This window comes from Pagrus pagrus (genome assembly GCF_965226575.1).
Source record: "Pagrus pagrus genome assembly, chromosome: 15".
Lineage (NCBI taxonomy): Eukaryota > Metazoa > Chordata > Actinopteri > Spariformes > Sparidae > Pagrus > Pagrus pagrus.
The window spans coordinates 6,156,369-6,177,181 of record NC_140199.1 but is presented as its reverse complement, the minus strand read 5'-3'; the positions used below and the strand labels follow the sequence as shown (position 1 = coordinate 6,177,181).

The following is a 20,813-nucleotide window of genomic DNA, read 5'->3' as shown; positions in this document are numbered from 1 at the left end:
AACTGTCTCTTCTGGTCTCAGGGCAGAAGTTGTCTGAGGGCAGGTGACTCTCTCCTGGTCTCAGGGCAGAAGTTGTCTGAGGGCAGGTGACTCTCTCCTGGTCTCAGGGCAGAAGTTGTCTGAGGGCAGGTGACTCTCTCCTGGTCTCAGTGCAGAAGTTGTCTGAGGGCAGGTGAATCTCTCCTGGTCTCAGGGCAGAAGCCGTATTTTACTGTTCTCAGGGCAACGTAGTTGGACAAAAGGGAGTCAACTGTCTCCTCTGGTCTCAGGGCAGGAGTTATTTTGTAGGATTTTCCTCATGGCTGTTTAGTCTCATCTGGTCCCAGGGCAGAGACCATTGTTTCCCACAATTTTGTCTGAGGGCAGGTGAATCTCTCCTGGTCTCAGGGCAGAATTTGTCTGAGGGCAGGTGAATCTCTCCTGGTCCCAGGGCAGAAGTTGTCTGAGGGCAGGCGAATCTCACCTGGTCTCAGGGCAGAAGTTGTATTTTTCTGTTTTAAGGCAATGTAGTTGGACAAAAGGGAGGCAACTGTCTCTTCTGGTCTCAGGGCAGAAGTTGTCTGAGGGCAGGTGACTCTCTCCTGGTCTCAGGGCAGAAGTTGTCTGAGGGCAGGTGACTCTCTCCTGGTCTCAGGGCAGAAGTTGTCTGAGGGCAGGTGAATCTCTCCTGGTCTCAGGGCAGAAGCCGTATTTTACTGTTCTCAGGGCAACGTAGTTGGACAAAAGGGAGTCAACTGTCTCCTCTGGTCTCAGGGCAGGAGTTATTTTGTAGGATTTTCCTCATGGCTGTTTAGTCTCATCTGGTCCCAGGGCAAAGACCATTGTTTCCCACAATTTTGTCTGAGGGCAGGTGAATCTCTCCTGGTCTCAGGGCAGAATTTGTCTGAGGGCAGGTGAATCTCTCCTGGTCCCAGGGCAGAAGTTGTCTGAGGGCAGGCGAATCTCACCTGGTCTCAGGGCAGAAGTTGTATTTTTCTGTTTTAAGGCAATGTAGTTGGACAAAAGGGAGGCAACTGTCTCTTCTGGTCTCAGGGCAGAATTTGTCTGAGGGCAGTTGACTCTCTCCTGGTCTCAGGGCAGAAGTTGTCTGAGGGCAGGTGACTCTCTCCTGGTCTCAGGGCAGAAGTTGTCTGAGGGCAGGTGACTCTCTCCTGGTCTCAGGGCAGAAGTTGTCTGAGGGCAGGTGAATCTCTCCTGGTCCCAGGGCAGAAGTTGTCTGAGGGCAGGCGAATCTCTCCTGGTCTCAGGGCAGAAGTTGTATTTTTCTGTTTTAAGGCAATGTAGTTGGACAAAAGGGAGGCAACTGTCTCTTTTGGTCTCAGGGCAGAAGTTGTCTGAGGGCAGGTGACTCTCTCCTGGTCTCAGGGCAGAAGTTGTCTGAGGGCAGGTGAATCTCTCCTGGTCTCAGGGCAGAAGTCGTATTTTACTGTTCTCAGGGCAACGTAGTTGGACAAAAGGGAGTCAACTGTCTCCTCTGGTCTCAGGGCAGGAGTTATTTTGTAGGATTTTCCTCATGGCTGTTTAGTCTCATCTGGTCCCAGGGCAGAGACCATTGTTTCCCACAATTTTGTCTGAGGGCAGGTGAATCTCTCCTGGTCTCAGGGCAGAATTTGTCTGAGGGCAGGTGAATCTCTCCTGGTCCCAGGGCAGAAGTTGTCTGAGGGCAGGCGAATCTCACCTGGACTCAGGGCAGAAGTTGTATTTTTCTGTTTTAAGGCAATGTAGTTGGACAAAAGGGAGGCAACTGTCTCTTCTGGTCTCAGGGCAGAAGTTGTCTGAGGGCAGGTGACTCTCTCCTGGTCTCAGGGCAGAAGTTGTCTGAGGGCAGGTGACTCTCTCTTGGTCTCAGGGCAGAAGTTGTCTGAGGGCAGGTGACTCTCTCCTGGTCTCAGGGCAGAAGTTGTCTGAGGGCAGGTGAATCTCTCCTGGTCTCAGGGCAGAAGCCGTATTTTACTGTTATCAGGGCAACGTAGTTGGACAAAAGGGAGTCAACTGTCTCCTCTGGTCTCAGGGCAGGAGTCATTTTGTAGGATTTTCCTCATGGCTGTTTAGTCTCATCTGGTCCCAGGGCAAAGACCATTGTTTCCCACAATTTTGTGTGAGGGCAGGTGAATCTCTCCTGGTCTCAGGGCAGAATTTGTCTGAGGGCAGGTGAATCTCTCCTGGTCTCAGGGCAGAAGTTGTCTGAGGGCAGGTGAATCTCTCCTGGTCTCAGGGCAGAAGCCGTATTTTACTGTTCTCAGGGCAACGTAGTTGGACAAAAGGGAGTCAACTGTCTCTTCTGGTCTCAGGGCAGAAGTTGTCTGAGGGCAGGTGACTCTCTCCTGGTCTCAGGGCAGAAGTTGTCTGAGGGCAGGTGAATCTCTCCTGGTCCCAGGGCAGAAGTTGTCTGAGGGCAGGCGAATCTCTCCTGGTCTCAGGGCAGAAGTTGTATTTTTCTGTTTTAAGGCAATGTAGTTGGACAAAAGGGAGGCAACTGTCTCTTCTGGTCTCAGGGCAGAAGTTGTCTGAGGGCAGGTGACTCTCTCCTGGTCTCAGGGCAGAAGTTGTCTGAGGGCAGGTGACTCTCTCTTGGTCTCAGGGCAGAAGTTGTCTGAGGGCAGGTGACTCTCTCCTGGTCTCAGGGCAGAAGTTGTCTGAGGGCAGGTGAATCTCTCCTGGTCTCAGGGCAGAAGCCGTATTTTACTGTTATCAGGGCAACGTAGTTGGACAAAGGGAGTCAACTGTCTCCTCTGGTCTCAGGGCAGGAGTTATTTTGTAGGATTTTCCTCATGGCTGTTTAGTCTCATCTGGTCCCAGGGCAAAGACCATTGTTTCCCACAATTTTGTGTGAGGGCAGGTGAATCTCTCCTGGTCTCAGGGCAGAATTTGTCTGAGGGCAGGTGAATCTCTCCTGGTCTCAGGGCAGAAGTTGTCTGAGGGCAGGTGAATCTCTCCTGGTCTCAGGGCAGAAGCCGTATTTTACTGTTCTCAGGGCAACGTAGTTGGACAAAAGGGAGTCAACTGTCTCTTCTGGTCTCAGGGCAGAAGTTGTCTGAGGGCAGGTGACTCTCTCCTGGTCTCAGGGCAGAAGTTGTCTGAGGGCAGGTGACTCTCTCCTGGTCTCAGGGCAGAAGTTGTCTGAGGGCAGGTGAATCTCTCCTGGTCCCAGGGTAGAAGATGTCTGAGGGCAGGTGAATCTCTCCTGGTCTCAGAGCAGAAGTTGTCTGAGGGCAGGTGAATCTCTCCTGGTCTCAGGGCAGAAGTCATATTTTACTGTTCTCAGGGCAACGTAGTTGGACAAAAGGGAGTCAACTGTCTCCTCTGGTCTCAGGGCAGGAGTTATTTTGTAGGATTTTCCTCATGGCTGTTTAGTCTCATCTGGTCCCAGGGCAGAGACCATTGTTTCCCACAATTTTGTCTGAGGGCAGGCGAATCTCTCCTGGTCTCAGGGCAGAAGCTGTATTTTTCTGTTTTAAGGCAACGTAGTTGGACAAAAGGGAGGCAACTGTCTCTTCTGGTCTCAGGGCAGAAGTTGTCTGAGGGCAGGTGAATCTCTCCTGGTCTCAGGGCAGAAGCCGTATTTTACTGTTCTCAGGGCAACGTAGTTGGACAAAAGGGAGTCAACTGTCTCCTCTGGTCTCAGGGCAGGAGTTATTTTGTAGGATTTTCCTCATGGCTGTTTAGTCTCATCTGGTCCCAGGGCAGAGACCATTGTTTCCCACAATTTTGTCTGAGGGCAGGCGAATCTCTCCTGGTCCCAGGGCAGAAGTTGTCTTGAGGGCAGGCAAATCTCTCCTGGTCTCAGGGCAGAAGTTGTATTTTTCTGCTTTAAGGCAATGTAGTCGGACAAAAGGGAGGCAACTGTCTCTTCTGGTCTCAGGGCAGGAGTTGTCTGAGGGCAGGTGACTCTCTCCTGGTCTTGTATTGTATTTCTCAGGGCAGAAGTTGTCTGAGGGCAGGTGAATCTTTCCTGGTCCCAGGGCAGAAGTTGTCTGAGGGCAGGTGAATCTCTCCTGGTCCCAGGGCAGAAGTTGTCTGAGGGCAGGCGAATCTCTCCTGGTCTCAGGGAAGAAGTTGTATTTTTCTGTTTTAAGGCAATGTAGTTGGACAAAAGGGAGGCAACTGTCTCTTCTGGTCTCAGGGCAGAAGTTGTCTGAGGGCAGGTGACTCTCTCCTGGTCTCAGGGCAGAAGTTGTCTGAGGGCAGGTGACTCTATCCTGGTCTCAGGGCAGAAGTTGTCTGAGGGCAGATGAATCTCTCCTGGTTTCAGGGCAGAAGTCGTATTTTACTGTTCTCAGGGCAACGTAGTTGGACAAAAGGGAGTCAACTGTCTCCTCTGGTCTCAGGGCAGGAGTTATTTTGTAGGATTTTCCTCATGGCTGTTTAGTCTCATCTGGTCCCAGGGCAGAGACCATTGTTTCCCACAATTTTGTCTGAGGGCAGGTGAATCTCTCCTGGTCTCAGGGCAGAATTTGTCTGAGGGCAGGTGAATCTCTCCTGGTCCCAGGGCAGAAGTTGTCTGAGGGCAGGCGAATCTCTCCTGGTCTCAGGGCAGAAGTTGTATTTTTCTGTTTTAAGGCAATGTAGTTGGACAAAAGGGAGGCAACTGTCTCTTCTGGTCTCAGGGCAGAAGTTGTCTGAGGGCAGGTGACTCTCTCCTGGTCTCAGGGCAGAAGTTGTCTGAGGGCAGGTGAATCTCTCCTGGTCTCAGGGCAGAAGCTGTATTTTACTGTTCTCAGGGCAACGTAGTTGGACAAAAGGGAGTCAACTGTCTCCTCTGGTCTCACGGCAGGAGTTATTTTGTAGGATTTTCCTCATGGCTGTTTAGTCTCAACTGGTCCCAGGGCAGAGACCATTGTTTCCCACAATTTTGTCTGAGGGCAGGCGAATCTCACCTGGTCTCAGGGCAGAAGTTGTATTTTTCTGTTTTAAGGCAATGTAGTTGGACAAAAGGGAGGCAACTGTCTCTTCTGGTCTCAGGGCAGAATTTGTCTGAGGGCAGGTGACTCTCTCCTTGTCTCAGGGCAGAAGTTGTCTGAGGGCAGGTGACTCTCTCCTGGTCTCAGGGCAGAAGTTGTCTGAGGGCAGGTGACTCTCTCCTGGTCTCAGGGCAGAAGTTGTCTGAGGGCAGGTGAATCTCTCCTGGTCCCAGGGCAGAAGTTGTCTGAGGGCAGGCGAATCTCTCCTGGTCTCAGGGCAGAAGTTGTATTTTTCTGTTTTAAGGCAATGTAGTTGGACAAAAGGGAGGCAACTGTCTCTTTTGGTCTCAGGGCAGAAGTTGTCTGAGGGCAGGTGACTCTCTCCTGGTCTCAGGGCAGAAGTTGTCTGAGGGCAGGTGACTCTCTCCTGGTCTCAGGGCAGAAGTCGTATTTTACTGTTCTCAGGGCAACGTAGTTGGACAAAAGGGAGTCAACTGTCTCCTCTGGTCTCAGGGCAGGAGTTATTTTGTAGGATTTTCCTCATGGCTGCTTAGTCTCATCTGGTCCCAGGGCAGAGACCATTGTTTCCCACAATTTTGTCTGAGGGCAGGTGAATCTCTCCTGGTCTCAGGGCAGAATTTGTCTGAGGGCAGGTGAATCTCTCCTGGTCCCAGGGCAGAAGTTGTCTGAGGGCAGGCGAATCTCACCTGGACTCAGGGCAGAAGTTGTATTTTTCTCTTTTAAGGCAATGTAGTTGGACAAAAGGGAGGCAACTGTCTCTTCTGGTCTCAGGGCAGAAGTTGTCTGAGGGCAGGTGACTCTCTCCTGGTCTCAGGGCAGAAGTTGTCTGAGGGCAGGTGACTCTCTCTTGGTCTCAGGGCAGAAGTTGTCTGAGGGCAGGTGACTCTCTCCTGGTCTCAGGGCAGAAGTTGTCTGAGGGCAGGTGAATCTCTCCTGGTCTCAGGGCAGAAGCCGTATTTTACTGTTATCAGGGCAACGTAGTTGGACAAAAGGGAGTCAACTGTCTCCTCTGGTCTCAGGGCAGGAGTTATTTTGTAGGATTTTCCTCATGGCTGTTTAGTCTCATCTGGTCCCAGGGCAAAGACCATTGTTTCCCACAATTTTGTGTGAGGGCAGGTGAATCTCTCCTGGTCTCAGGGCAGAATTTGTCTGAGGGCAGGTGAATCTCTCCTGGTCTCAGGGCAGAAGTTGTCTGAGGGCAGGTGACTCTCTCCTGGTCTCAGTGCAGAAGTTGTCTGAGGGCAGGTGAATCTCTCCTGGTCTCAGGGCAGAAGCCGTATTTTACTGTTCTCAGGGCAACGTAGTTGGACAAAAGGGAGTCAACTGTCTCTTCTGGTCTCAGGGCAGAAGTTGACTGAGGGCAGGTGACTCTCTCCTGGTCCCAGGGCAGAAGTTGTCTGAGGGCAGGCGAATCTCTCCTGGTCTCAGGGCAGAAGTTGTATTTTTCTGTTTTAAGGCAATGTAGTTGGACAAAAGGGAGGCAACTGTCTCTTTTGGTCTCAGGGCAGAAGTTGTCTGAGGGCAGGTGACTCTCTCCTGGTCTCAGGGCAGAAGTTGTCTGAGGGCAGGTGACTCTCTCCTGGTCTCAGGGCAGAAGTCGTATTTTACTGTTCTCAGGGCAACGTAGTTGGACAAAAGGGAGTCAACTGTCTCCTCTGGTCTCAGGGCAGGAGTTATTTTGTAGGATTTTCCTCATGGCTGCTTAGTCTCATCTGGTCCCAGGGCAGAGACCATTGTTTCCCACAATTTTGTCTGAGGGCAGGTGAATCTCTCCTGGTCTCAGGGCAGAATTTGTCTGAGGGCAGGTGAATCTCTCCTGGTCCCAGGGCAGAAGTTGTCTGAGGGCAGGCGAATCTCACCTGGACTCAGGGCAGAAGTTGTATTTTTCTGTTTTAAGGCAATGTAGTTGGACAAAAGGGAGGCAACTGTCTCTTCTGGTCTCAGGGCAGAAGTTGTCTGAGGGCAGGTGACTCTCTCCTGGTCTCAGGGCAGAAGTTGTCTGAGGGCAGGTGAATCTCTCCTGGTCTCAGGGCAGAAGCCGTATTTTACTGTTATCAGGGCAACGTAGTTGGACAAAAGGGAGTCAACTGTCTCCTCTGGTCTCAGGGCAGGAGTTATTTTGTAGGATTTTCCTCATGGCTGTTTAGTCTCATCTGGTCCCAGGGCAAAGACCATTGTTTCCCACAATTTTGTGTGAGGGCAGGTGAATCTCTCCTGGTCTCAGGGCAGAATTTGTCTGAGGGCAGGTGAATCTCTCCTGGTCTCAGGGCAGAAGTTGTCTGAGGGCAGGTGAATCTCTCCTGGTCTCAGGGCAGAAGCCGTATTTTACTGTTCTCAGGGCAACGTAGTTGGACAAAAGGGAGTCAACTGTCTCTTCTGGTCTCAGGGCAGAAGTTGTCTGAGGGCAGGTGACTCTCTCCTGGTCTCAGGGCAGAAGTTGTCTGAGGGCAGGTGACTCTCTCCTGGTCTCAGGGCAGAAGTTGTCTGAGGGCAGGTGAATCTCTCCTGGTCCCAGGGCAGAAGTTGTCTGAGGGCAGGCGAATCTCTCCTGGTCTCAGGGCAGAAGTTGTCTGAGGGCAAGTGAATCCCTCCTGGTCTCAGGGCAGAAGTTGTCTGAGGGCAGGTGAATCTCTCCTGGTCTCAGGGCAGAAGTCATATTTTACTGTTCTCAGGGCAACGTAGTTGGACAAAAGGGAGTCAACTGTCTCCTCTGGTCTCAGGGCAGGAGTTATTTTGTAGGATTTTCCTCATGGCTGTTTAGTCTCATCTGGTCCCAGGGCAGAGACCATTGTTTCCCACAATTTTGTCTGAGGGCAGGCGAATCTCTCCTGGTCTCAGGGCAGAAGTTGTATTTTTCTGTTTTAAGGCAACGTAGTTGGACAAAAGGGAGGCAACTGTCTCTTCTGGTCTCAGGGCAGAAGTTGTCTGAGGGCAGGTGAATCTCTCCTGGTCCCAGGGCAGAAGTTGTCTGAGGGCAGGCGAATCTCACCCGGTCTCAGGGCAGAAGTTGTATTTTTCTGTTTTAAGGCAATGTAGTTGGACAAAAGGGAGGCAACTGTCTCTTCTGGTCTCAGGGCAGAAGTTGTCTGAGGGCAGGTTACTCTCTCCTGGTCTCAGGGCAGAAGTTGTCTGAGGGCAGGTGAATCTCTCCTGGTCTCAGGGCAGAAGTCATATTTTACTGTTCTCAGGGCAACGTAGTTGGACAAAAGGGAGTCAACTGTCTCCTCTGGTCTCAGGGCAGGAGTTATTTTGTAGGATTTTCCTCATGGCTGTTTAGTCAAGAATTTGTCTGAGGGCAGGTGAATCTCTCCTGGTCCCAGGGCAGGAGTTGTCTGAGGGCAGGTGACTCTCTCCTGGTCTCAGGGCAGAAGTTGTCTGAGGGCAGGTGACTCTCTCCTGGTCTCAGGGCCGAAGTCGTATTTTACTGTTCTCAGGGCAACGTAGTTGGACAAAAGGGAGTCAACTGTCTCATCTGGTCCCAGGGCAGAGACCATTGTTTCCCACAATTTTGTCTGAGGGCAGGTGAATCTCTCCTGGTCTCAGGGCAGAATTTGTCTGAGGGCAGGTGAATCTCTCCTGGTTCCAGGGCAGAAGTTGTCTGAGGGCAGGCGAATCTCACCTGGTCTCAGAGCAGAAGTTGTATTTTTCTGATTTAAGGCAATGTAGTTGGACAAAAGGGAGGCAACTGTCTCTTCTGGTCTCAGGGCAGAAGTTGTCTGAGGGCAGGTGACTCTCTCCTGGTCTCAGGGCAGAAGTTGTCTGAGGGCAGGTGACTCTCTCCTGGTCTCAGTGCAGAAGTTGTCTGAGGGCAGGTGAATCTCTCCTGGTCTCAGGGCAGAAGCCGTATTTTACTGTTCTCAGGGCAACGTAGTTGGACAAAAGGGAGTCAACTGTCTCCTCTGGTCTCAGGGCAGGAGTTATTTTGTAGGATTTTCCTCATGGCTGTTTAGTCTCATCTGGTCCCAGGGCAGAGACCATTGTTTCCCACAATTTTGTCTGAGGGCAGGTGAATCTCTCCTGGTCTCAGGGCAGAATTTGTCTGAGGGCAGGTGAATCTCTCCTGGTCCCAGGGCAGGAGTTGTCTGAGGGCAGGCGAATCTCACCTGGTCTCAGGGCAGAAGTTGTATTTTTCTGTTTTAAGGCAATGTAGTTGGACAAAAGGGAGGCAACTGTCTCTTCTGGTCTCAGGGCAGAAGTTGTCTGAGGGCAGGTGACTCTCTCCTGGTCTCAGGGCAGAAGTTGTCTGAGGGCAGGTGACTCTCTCCTGGTCTCAGGTCAGAAGTCGTATTTTACTGTTCTCAGGGCAACGTAGTTGGACAAAAGGGAGTCAACTGTCTCCTCTAGTCTCTGGGCAGAAGTTGTCTGAGGGCAGGTGAATCTCTCCTGGTCTCAGGGCAGAAGTTGTATTTTTCTGTTCTCAGGGCAACGTAGTTGGACAAAAGGGAGTTAACTGTGTCCTCTGGTCTCAGGGCAGAAGTTGTTTTGTAGGATTTTCCTCATGGCTTTTTATTCTCATCTGGTCCCAGGGCAGAAGTTGTCTGTGGGGAGGTGAATCTCTCCTGGTCTCACGGCAGAAGTCGTATTTTTCTGTTTTAAGGGCAACTTAGTTGGACAATTCTTATAATATTGGAGTTTTAAGTCTTTTTAAAGCTGCTGTTCATGTTCAACATTGTCACTGTTCACCCACTTCATTCTGCTATATTATGAAATTACATATATTGCACTATATATTGCTTAAAATTGTAAGCGAATGGAATACAAATAAAGCTAAACATTTAAAAAATATCAAGGCCATGCAAAATAATGATTTTATCCTAACCTTCCAGAGCTTTGATAATAAAGTTGTGGATAAATTACCAATTCTTCACAATAAATATAACACTTAAAACTTGAAAATCGTTCCACATAGTAAGTTAGTTCATATTACATCTTTAATCAGCATCAAAAACTACTGATATTTGACAAAACCAGCCTCTAACCAAAAGGAATGTAATAGAAGTCAGATGGTGTAACCGGTTACAGCATTTGACATTTCAATTTAAATTCAAATTTAACAGGCATTATGATGGACACCTATGTAAGCACATGGCCTTGGTGTGTAGATTTCAAACACATTTTTTAAAATAAATACTTATTTTTACAATTATTATGAATGATAAATGTTTTCTTTGGGTCATACCATTTGACATGTAACCCTAAGCACACCTGACCATACCCTAAAAATGTGAAATTATCAAGATTTCAAAGAGAGTTACTAACCTCGTCATGCAGCAGTTAGGCTAATCAGGGTCCTGCTCTGTGATATAATTTCCTGTCACATGGTCTTCTTGCACAAATTAACAAAATAGCTCCTTGAATGTTGGTTACACCACCTTGACACTTCAGGAAGTTGACTTGACAGCCACAATTCCCCAAATTAATTATAATATTCAGAACAATGGTGTTCCATTTATTTTAGTCATTATTAAACAATGTCAGATTATAGGGTGTTTTATTGAGATTTTCACCTTTTTTGAACAAGTTGAACTGTTTGGTACGAAGTTTTTATGGTTACACCTCATTGATATTTTTGCCATTATCCCCTGAATATTCTCTGAAAATTGATTAAACCCAGACATTTTAGATGAGGTCTTCAAAAAGAGAATGTATGCAAGTAATTTTTACATTTTTTTCCCCAAATTTTAACCTTTTTAAATTCAGCTGAACCATAAGAACACAAAAAAAAATTGCGTCACGTCATTGACCCATTTACAATATTAATCAGGTAATAATACAAACTCAGAAATGTTTGGAGATAGAAATGTGGCAGGGTCCGCCACATATAAATAAGGTAAAACAGTATAAATTGTGTTGTCCTTTAAGGTCAGTTTGTTTATTCAGTCATGGAAACAAAGAGTTTGTGTATTTAGTTTGTATAGGCATAAATGAATAAGTCAATGAAGATCTTTCTCATCTGATTAAAATTTCTTTCTCAAAACTACATAGTGCACCTTTATGTAAAATTTTTAAGAAAAACTTAAGATAACCATCTCAGAAAACATCCTGGTTTCACGGTACACACTGTGTACAAAATACACTACTCAGAATTAGTTAGGGATATTGGGATATTTTAGTGCTTCACTTGTGTGTTTATTCTGTGACACATCTGAATTTTTATTTTGTGTTTTGTGAATATTTTTGGTCCCCAAAAATAATGCGACACATTTCATTTGACTTTTATTGCATATCCATGAACATGCATATTTTCACCCATATCCCAATATCCCAACTAATTTTAGAAGTGTATTTTTTCTTGACAGACATGAAACTTGATATAAACTTGAGATATATTTTATTAACACTAATACAGTAGAAGTCTATAGATAGTCTATACCATAGATAAGCAAATGTACACGGTCTGTCAATTTTCATACCACCATATTCCTTCAAAACAATATGCCGCTGCAGTCCTCACATTATGTCAGTGTGACGTTTACCTTGGAATAGAAATAAAAGTGATCATGCTGGGACAGCCCCTAAACTTGTATAGCGGTGCTTCAGAGTGCAGAGCCTCAGTAAATATAAAAATAAAATGTGTGTCATCATGTTGACAGTTTCTGCCAACTTAGTCATTGCTCTGAATAAATAATTATCACTTCACTTGTTCCAGGTAAAATTAATGTAAGTTTAAAAAAAATGGAGGCAGCAAAACACATTTATGCTCCCAAACTCTGTACTTTATCTGGGAACTTCATGAAATACAGGCGTTAAATCTGAGCTATTATTCTTGGCTGGTTGCAAGCAGTACAGTAAATATTATGCTAGACAGCACTGGTACCAAGTAGGTATACCCATATGTTTGGCTGTAAACTTCATTTGGTTTGAAGCTTGTTTGTTTGTACAAGGCTTATTTTGAAAGCTGTTGTTTGTGTGGATTGCATGGATGTTGTCAAATAAATCCATCACATTTCTCACAAATGTTTATCATGTAAATCAAACAAATTTGTAGGCAAAATTCATATTACATGGTGTTTGGCACCGAAAATGCAACAACTGTCTGTTCAGTTTGACATGGTACTCAGACTGCAATTGTGTTCTTGACTATCAGCCTTTACTGTGCCTTTGTCAAAAGTTAGTTTTGTCCCCCAGTAATGATCAGATAACAGCAGGGCAGCTAATAATAGAGTGAATGTGAGGATATGAGTTTACTAAGTACAGTACAATATAGGTCTTTTATGTAGTCTGTGTCCGCCTTGATAAAGTTTGGCCGACTGCAAACACCATGAACTTATACATCCTATTCCAGATGTGTTGGCATTTTGTAAATATATTTGAATGTTGTCAACAGACCAAAAAAGAAAAAAGAAAAAGGAAGTTGGACGGGAAAATCTTGGATGAAACTGGCCTCATCTGCTTTAAAGTTTCTAGCATAAGAACTTCATCTGCATTAGTTTTAATTCAATTTAGAGTCCCATCTTGTTCTCAATCACTTAGATATGCAGAATACTGGCTCATTATATCATCTATTGGCATTTTTAAATCCAAATAATGAGCCTTCAAAAAGTCATTTTCATTTGAAGACAACTGAATTATATGAAGAAGAAAAAAAATACTCAGCTTGGAATAATCATTTGTGTCTGATAGTTTTTCCATCAAACAGTCCAAATACCTTGTTAAAATCCTTAAAATTATGTCTCTTCATATCCAGAAAACATGCAGATATTTTTAATTTCTGAAGGTTTACAGCTGAATACAAGATGTCTCCTCCTTCACTGAAAAGTCTAATCTCAGTGTATGTGCGGTAGATGCTTTAAGCTTCCTTATCACACGTATGTAAGTTGCATACTGGTACTTTATCCGCCTCCAAACTAGCCTCCGATATTTTGTGATGTCCCAAAATGATTCTTGTATGTACACGTCTTAAATTCAGACTTAAGGTGAGCATGGAGAAACTCTTCCCCTGAAAACTGCCTTGAGGTGTCAAACTCTGCACATTCATCATTCTGCACAGTGAAGGTCAAATATCTAAGTGAAGTGACTACATGCAGAACACATTTTTCAGTGGAGTGGGACTTCAAACCTCGGTCACAAGATACGCTCTCAGTGGTAACAGTCAAATGTCAGAGTCTTTAATGCAGCTCATTGAGGTACATTAAGGCAAGGACTTTTGTCTCAACTAATCTAAAGTGATAAGTGCTTTCGAAGTCAAAGAAACTATTAATACAATGCAGTAGTATAAGTATAACAGCAAGGCGTTTGAGCTAAAGGTGGCTGATAGGTCACTAGCTTATGTTTTGTTTTCAGTGTGTTTTTACGCCTCTAATTAAAACACACTTGTCAAAGGTGACATCCAATTCTAGTGTAGTTTGAACATAGTTAATTTGATTTTAATTTGCCTTCATTTTGGTTGCTGTTTAGTATTATCTTATAAAAAAAAACGTTTTCTTCATTGAGTCCCTCTTTCTTTGTTTTTCTCTCCAGTAATACCGAAAGTGTTATGGATCACTTTTTGTCTTTTAAACATCAGTGTTTTAAGTAGTTAAATACTCAATAGTTGAATTCAGAGCTGGTGAAGATAGATATACATCTTTGCTTGAGAATTGTTGGTAAAAAAAACCAGACTCTTAACCGCTGCCTATTTTGGTTGTGAGTCAGAATCAGGTCTTGGAGTCTGTTTGGTGTTCAGCTGAATCTTAGTAAGACCAATCCTTTAAAACATACTTGACATTTCGCTGAATGAACACTCAAAAATGTGGCTTTTGGCATGCAACCAGAACATCTTAGTCAAATGAGTAATTGCCTCAGTGGAAACAGGTTACTGACATGTGAGTTGATGATTCCAGATAAGTCCTTGTGTTGTTGAAACTGGTCCATGTTTCCACCGTCATCATCCTCTTATCTGTGAATGCTGAGGAAGGAGGTACATGATGAATGTTGCTTTTACTTATTCACACACACATGGTATTCAGAGTTTCCACTGAAAACACTATGAGTCATTTGATCGAGTATGAAAATTTGTTCTAAAAAAAATAAGAAACTTTACCCTCTTATTCCTGGAAGGAAACCAAACATTTGACTAGAGATTTGTGAAGATTTAATGATTTTTGAAGTCACTTGTCAGCAAAATGTTTATTTCATCTTTGCTTGTGAAACACATGCAAGTGTTTCAGCGGAGAGGTCAGAGGTCAGGTTAGTTAGGAGAAGCAGGTGTTGACATCAAATCATCAACAAATCAAGAAATATTCTAAATTAAAAATTAAAAAGACCTGGAGACTTCCACACATTTCTGACATTCTGCAGAGCAATTTCCAGAATAAAGCACTAGATGGTGCTTGAATACCTCCTTCGTACTGTGTGTGTGTGTGTGTGTGTGTGTGTGTGTGTGTGTGTGTGTGTGTGTGTGTGAAAGACAGAGAGAAAGAGAGTTACAGTGTGAGTCAGTGTGAACTGGATGCAGAGAGATATGTGCACTAAATGTTACTGAAGTGCTGCTGAAATAGTATTTTGAAAATAGGCAACACACACACACACACAGTGGCAGTGAATTACTATGCTTGATTATTCTGCTTTGATTGTTTAAATTTGGAAACAGTTTATCATTGTAGAGAATTGGGGAAGCCAATCAACTGTGTTTCTTTGATTGAGCGCCAGCAACCATTATGAGCAGACGACCTGTAGCCGGAGCCTCCACTTCCCTGGTTAAAACCTAATTGTTCTTTCATCAAAACATGAGCAGATATTTAGCCAGCGCTAACCATAAATGCACGGGATTCGAGGACAACTGCAACATGTGTAATTTTTTGGGCAAACTCACTCTCATATTGTGAATCAAAAGCAAGAAAAACACTCAGGTGCCACAGATCCTCCATGTTGATATAGAAAACATTAGAGAAAGACACCACATGTCAGACATTCACCATACAGCCAAACAACCAGCAGAATATTGGGCAGACAAAAACACAAGACTAAGAATTATCTCAACAAATGTGTTGCAATAGTGATATAAAAATGCTTACTCATCATCTGTTAAATATCCAAAAATATAACAATCTATAAATCGTAACATATTATCAAAGGTATTGAAATTAAAGGGCGATAAAGCAGAAAAAATCAGCAAATTCCTCACAATTGAGAAGCCAGAATCAGTGACTTTTTGCATTTTTGCTTAAGGAATGACTTAATCACTTTCTTGTCTTTTGACTAAATAATTAACAAATAATCGTAGAAGCAGTGACATTTTTAAAAAAATAAATAATTTAATTTAATCCATTCCTGTCCTTACAAATATGTCTGTTGTGATGCCACACACAGCAAACAGCATATGTAGGCCTATGGGCTGTTGTCATGTTAGTGGCGTAGCTGTTGTCAATGTTAAACAGGTTAACTGGAACTGCCAGTGTGGATATAACAGCGATTTAATCAACAGTTAGCTACGTTTCATGCCTCTCTTTAATGCATTCAGCTAATCTTGGGGGTATCCCCATTGCTCTGTCAGGCGAGCTGTGTCATATCACGCTGCCACACAAATCCACGCCCGGGGGTTGCAGTCTCCTGCCCGTCTAAAAGTCACCGTAACACCTCCTGTCACACTGAATGTTAGCATTTCTCAGAAGTGATAGTTAGACCACAGAATAAAGGGCATGGATGTGTCAGTTTCAATTTGAATATGAGGGATCAGCCCTCCGCTGCCTTGTGTTTTTACCTACTTTGTCTTTCCTCCTCCTCTACAAGCCTTTCCAAGCCATGTCACGGCAGAAAAAAATTGCCAACGGCTGCACAGGGAGGAGAGAGGAAGAACGGTTTAGCCTGAAATCTCCAAGCTAGCTCAATTCTCTCCCAGAAGCCTGTCTCTTCACCTAACTACCTACTGCCTTCTTCCATTTACTGGTTACGCCTGGGTTGTTTAGAAGCAATTAAGGAGCTAATTGTGGAGATTTCTGAGGACCGGGTATTATAGTAAAAAGTAAAGAGCTAATGGCTAATTGCCCAAGCAGCTGCTAGTGTTTATGAAGGAGGAGCGAACATGCCAGGGGATCTACCAGGCGTAGACAGCAATGAGGACAAGGAGGTTTGTGAGTGTGTGTGTGTGTGTGTGTGTGTGTGTGTGTTTGAGGTAGGGGGGGATCATCATTGCTGTAGATCCCAGGGATGGTTCTCACTGGGCAGATGCCAGGTGAGTGAGACAAGCTGGAGAATATGAGGCTCAACTCAGAATAGCGTCTGCATAAATAATAATCACCTCTCATGGCCTCTGGTGCTGTACCTCCAAGGAGTCTGTGTTGACTTCCATGTTTGTATGTGAAGGGTATATCCCAGTGTTTATATCACCCCCCCTCCGTTTACTCCCCCATTCTCCCTCACCCCCAAACCCATTCTGCCAGACCCCCCCTTTGGGCTAGCAGTGCCTCGTGGATGACAGTTAGCATGTGGCAGAGCTCTCTGAAGTGGAAGGGATCCAGGATGCTGGGTTTCTGTGCCAGCTTCACTAGGCTGGGATTTCACCCATTTCACAGTGTTTGCCAATGGCTGCGACTGTGAATGAAAGCATTTGTTACAATGCCTGGTTCTGCAGTGTCAGATCAGTGGGCTTCAGCAGTGGTTAGATGCAGCCTAAGGTGGTTTGGCGTCCTTCTGCAAGAATCCCAGCAGGTCTTTTGGTCACATGGGGCTAAAAGGAAGTGCTAAAGGGCGTCCAACTGCACTCTCACCAAGCAGTGGATGGTTGAGATGAAGAGGAGGAAGATGAGAGGAGGACATCAAAGCAGAACAGTTGTGGACTCGTTTCGATTTTGGCTTTGTGTTCTGTTATTTTGCAGGCCGACATGACTGGTTTGATTTCAGGTTTCTGAACAAGTCAAACATTTACTGACACGTTTTCCTTTTTCACTGTTGTTTTGGATGTACCAGCAAGGGATCTGGTTACACAGTAAAAGGTTTTTAAGATACTAGGGTGTCAAAATAATGAAATAGGAGCATCATTTGTCTCATTAGGATTATGTTGATATCAGATATTCCTTAATATTTGCTGCTCTAAGCAGAGAAAACTCCTGTACAGAAATTCAATGAAAAGACATCAGCAGTGCCATCCAAACTATTTGACTGACGGATGATCTCTAGAGAGCGCCATGCAGAAAATATGATCATCTTAGCAACAAGGATGAGGAAAAAAGAATCTCAGAGTTGTGCAATACCTTTATTTTAAAAATTTCATCCTTTTTATTAGGCTAACCTCCAAAACTTAGTGTCTGTAATGAAATAACATAATTTTAGTATATCCAATTAACCTCTGTCTCGACCCCCTTAGGGCTTCACTTAACATAGATTCAACTAAGGTTGTCTTGACTGCAGCTCTGCTTTAGGTGTTACAGATTAGGTGCAAGACCTCTCTGTCATGATCTCCATAGTCACCATTTTCAGGGCCTACCTGCAATATACGGTAAACCCTTATCCATATGTGCCGGGTGACGCCGTGTAACATGTAAAGGAGACGCCAAAGAGGAAGCCATTTTGCAGAATTAAGACGCAGCAGCAGTCGTGGAGGAAGGCTGAAGCGGGAGAGCGCAGAGGGGCGGTGTGCCCGCGTACAGCACACTGTAGCAGCAGCCGACTTCGACTGCTCATTTATTCTGTTTATAATAGCAAAGCCGATGATAAATGTCCCGCAGAGTGCACATGTGCTAAAATATTCATCAATTGGAGGCCCCCTAATTTGCGGAGGAGGAAAACCAATAAATTCAGATGTGAGCGGCAGTCATGTTATATTTATATGAATATGCAAGACCATGGGTGGGACATTAAGATTAATCTGGCATGTATGCGCTTTTAACCAATTCTTATGTTCTTGTGTCAGAGGGAGACGTGTGAGAGGAAGGTGAGAAGGCGTCAAACAAAGTGGGCTACGCTTTCATGGAAGACCTCGACGGAAACTCAACCGCGATTTCTCTAATGATGTTTCTGAATTTTCATGGTTTATGTCAACTCGCAAAAAAAAAATATCTAAACTTGATGTGCATGATCGTCTCTGATTAAAGGAAAAGTGGAGGATTGTTCCTTCCCCTCATTTTGATTATGAAACATAATAGCACAAAAACTGCCCCTCAGCATTTTGATTGTGGTGAAATTTGATCCGTCTTTATCGAGCCATCAGACCTATTTTTTCTTCCCAAACCACATGGTTTAAAATTTGTCTTGATTAATCAGTTTTCCTCGGAGCAGCTTTAAAAGTTTTTGCTTTTTTTTGGTTGCAGGTTTTTCTAATTTCCCTTTCTCCTGCTGTATTCTCCGTCCTCTCTTTCTTTCCCCACTGTATTCTTTGTCTTTCTTTCGCTCTCTGTTTTTCTCCCTGTGTGTTTTTCTCACCCTTTCTGCTCAGGTGTGCGGGGGCCTGTCGGAGGAGGAGGAGGAAGAGGAGGGGGGAGTTCTCCCGTGGTATACCCTGCAGAGCCACTCTCTCCTGGGGTAAGGATGACAGGAAGTCAGCCAGATGGCACAGAGCAGGTCTGCAGCATGTGACCTCCTCTCTTGAGAGGCAGGAAGAGAGGAGGAGAGGAGGGCGGAGCGAGGCGGAGGAGGCTAGGGGGAAGTGAGATTAAGGAAAGGAGGTGAAGAGATGGAAGAAAGATGTGAGGAGTGGCGCCGACTGAGCCTCTCATATATCAGTGTTAGCGTTTGTTCCACCAGTAAGATCAGGAGCTTTAAGATTGCGATTTATGGTAATATATATTGCGAGTCAATAACATTTTTATATAAATAAATTTGCGCTGTTCTGCTTCATATCTCTGAATGATAAAACACAGTGATTCAGCTCGTAGCCAGTTCTTGAAAGCATTTACGCTGACATAGATTATGATATAAAGCTAGTGATTTTCTTTATGTCAACACATCCCATGAAAAGATCAAAACCAACAATAAATTGACCCTATGAACTAATTTTACATGTGGAGGCAAAGTCCTACACATCTTATTCCTGTGTGTGCAAAAACTATAAAAATCTCATGGCCACTGTTGTTATTTTGAGTCAATCTGTTCCAAATATGTTTTAATCCACAACTGAAAAGAGGCCGCGACAAATGAACTGTTGAACTGAACTGGACTAGTTTGAGTAACATTTGTAAAACCAGAATGGCGCTCAGTAGAGCGCACACCTTCGCCAAGGCCCGACAGTCAAGCCTAATCCAATATCAAATTTGATAGTCCTGTATCGCTCTAAATTTTAAACCACCCATAACTGCTCACCAGATGTATAAAAGCCAACCACTATGATAATAAAGACTGAATCATAATCTCCATTGTGTTGCGGAGGAATAACAGATTTTTATTAGGATCTGCATCAAATTGTTCTCACTCATAGATACCAGCCACCTAAATACACATGTTGTTTTTCATCAAGATCCATGCACTATTCTCTGTGAAATAAAAATAAATGTTGAAAAATTCTCAATGTCAGAGACACAGAAAAATTCCTGGCTCTATACCAAAAGTTAATGGGGTCTACTCTGGGCTGAGACCCATCCTCCATCCAAGTTTTGTGGAAATCCGTTTAGTAGTTTTTGTGTAATCCTGTTGAGACCCCAACAAACAAACTATATATATGTGACCTGTTTTTTAAAAGATTTACAGATGTTTCAAGAACGAATGGGTTTTTGGGCTCCATGTCACAAAGAGGGAAGTCAGAAAAGTCATCAGAGATTAAATTACATTGTTTTTGACTTGTTATGGGAATTGTAGACAGCAAGAAAAATATAGCACACCACCAATCTTATCCTTTAAAAGGACAAATTTTAGAGCCACCCACACTGTTTGATAGACATGATCTCTGTGAAGGTTTTTAAAATACTGAAGTTTAATTACAAAGATTGTGACTGCATGTACAGTAGATGTTAAGGAGAAAAACGATGAATTTGAAATGATAAAGTAATAATTTATATGTGATCATTTATTCAAGAGAAGGGTTATGATGCTTTTTAAATAATTATTTACACTACATCAGCTAACACTGATGGGTACATTGCTTTTTTTCTTCCTGTGCAAGAGAGAAACTTAGGAAACAAATATGCTGTAACTTAAAACATCAAAAGCTAATTTGCATCTCCTGCCACATGTCCCATCCTCTAAATTCAATCCTGTACAGAGTCTGTACAGTAAAAACTGCCAGTTCGGTGACCTGGAAAAGACACAACTTCATTTCACCCAGCTGGAAGTCACATCACAAGTTAACAGCTCCAATTTGGTATTGACATCCTCAGTGTAAAGGGGAAAAATAAATTGACAAATTTCCCCACTTATTATTATTAACATTCCCATGCACACACAGATTTGCTCATCACATTGCACAAACTTCCATTTCATGCACAACTCCCCGTCTGCCCCAAACCAACCCCGTTCCCCCTCCCTCTGTTCCCCTCCTGCCCGGGTTTGCCTTTGATCTAAATTTGGCCTCAGTAGAAGTCTTGTACACAGTCATTTTCATATGGAGGCTTTGAACACACTGATGGAGGGCCGTCGCTGCCGCGCTCACTTTTATCCTCTGAGCCCTTTTCCCTCGGAACCCGGCGAGCATATGGCGAACACCCCTCACCGGAGTTTCCTACAACAGGGGGGACCGCCCACTCTTAACATCTATTCCCCGGGTCCTTCCACCACTCTGGGTTTAGAGATGTCGGAAATTAGTTACACTGGTGTAGCAATGACAGCGATGCTTACGAGGCAAAGTTTTTATTTAATATACTCGAAGGGCTTTTAAATATTTGAGTGTTAGCGAACCTGAAAAATGAGCGACATAAAGATAAATGCGGTAAATTGATATCTTAATCTCACCCACCTGCTCTCTTTTCTTCTGAATCAGGTTCTCTGTAGGCGGTTGTCAAAGTGAACCACCATATGACGCATCACTTTAAATATTACATATTGTAA

General features: G+C 44.5%; 1 protein-coding gene across 18 annotated transcripts in view; it reads left to right on the top strand.

Moving 5' to 3' along the window:
• Positions 1-20,813, top strand: part of LOC311270276 (uncharacterized protein) — a gene marked incomplete at its 5' end in the record, with an annotated part of 156,243 nt that overhangs the window by 3,692 nt on the left and 131,738 nt on the right. For all 18 annotated transcript variants that reach the window (XR_014624232.1, XR_014624233.1, XR_014624234.1 and 15 more), the window contains one exon: positions 18,274-18,359. Coding sequence is in view for 2 of the 18 variants with exons in the window: in XM_084375049.1 (XP_084231175.1) it covers positions 18,274-18,359 (86 nt within the window). The remainder of the gene's footprint in view (positions 1-18,273; positions 18,360-20,813) is intronic.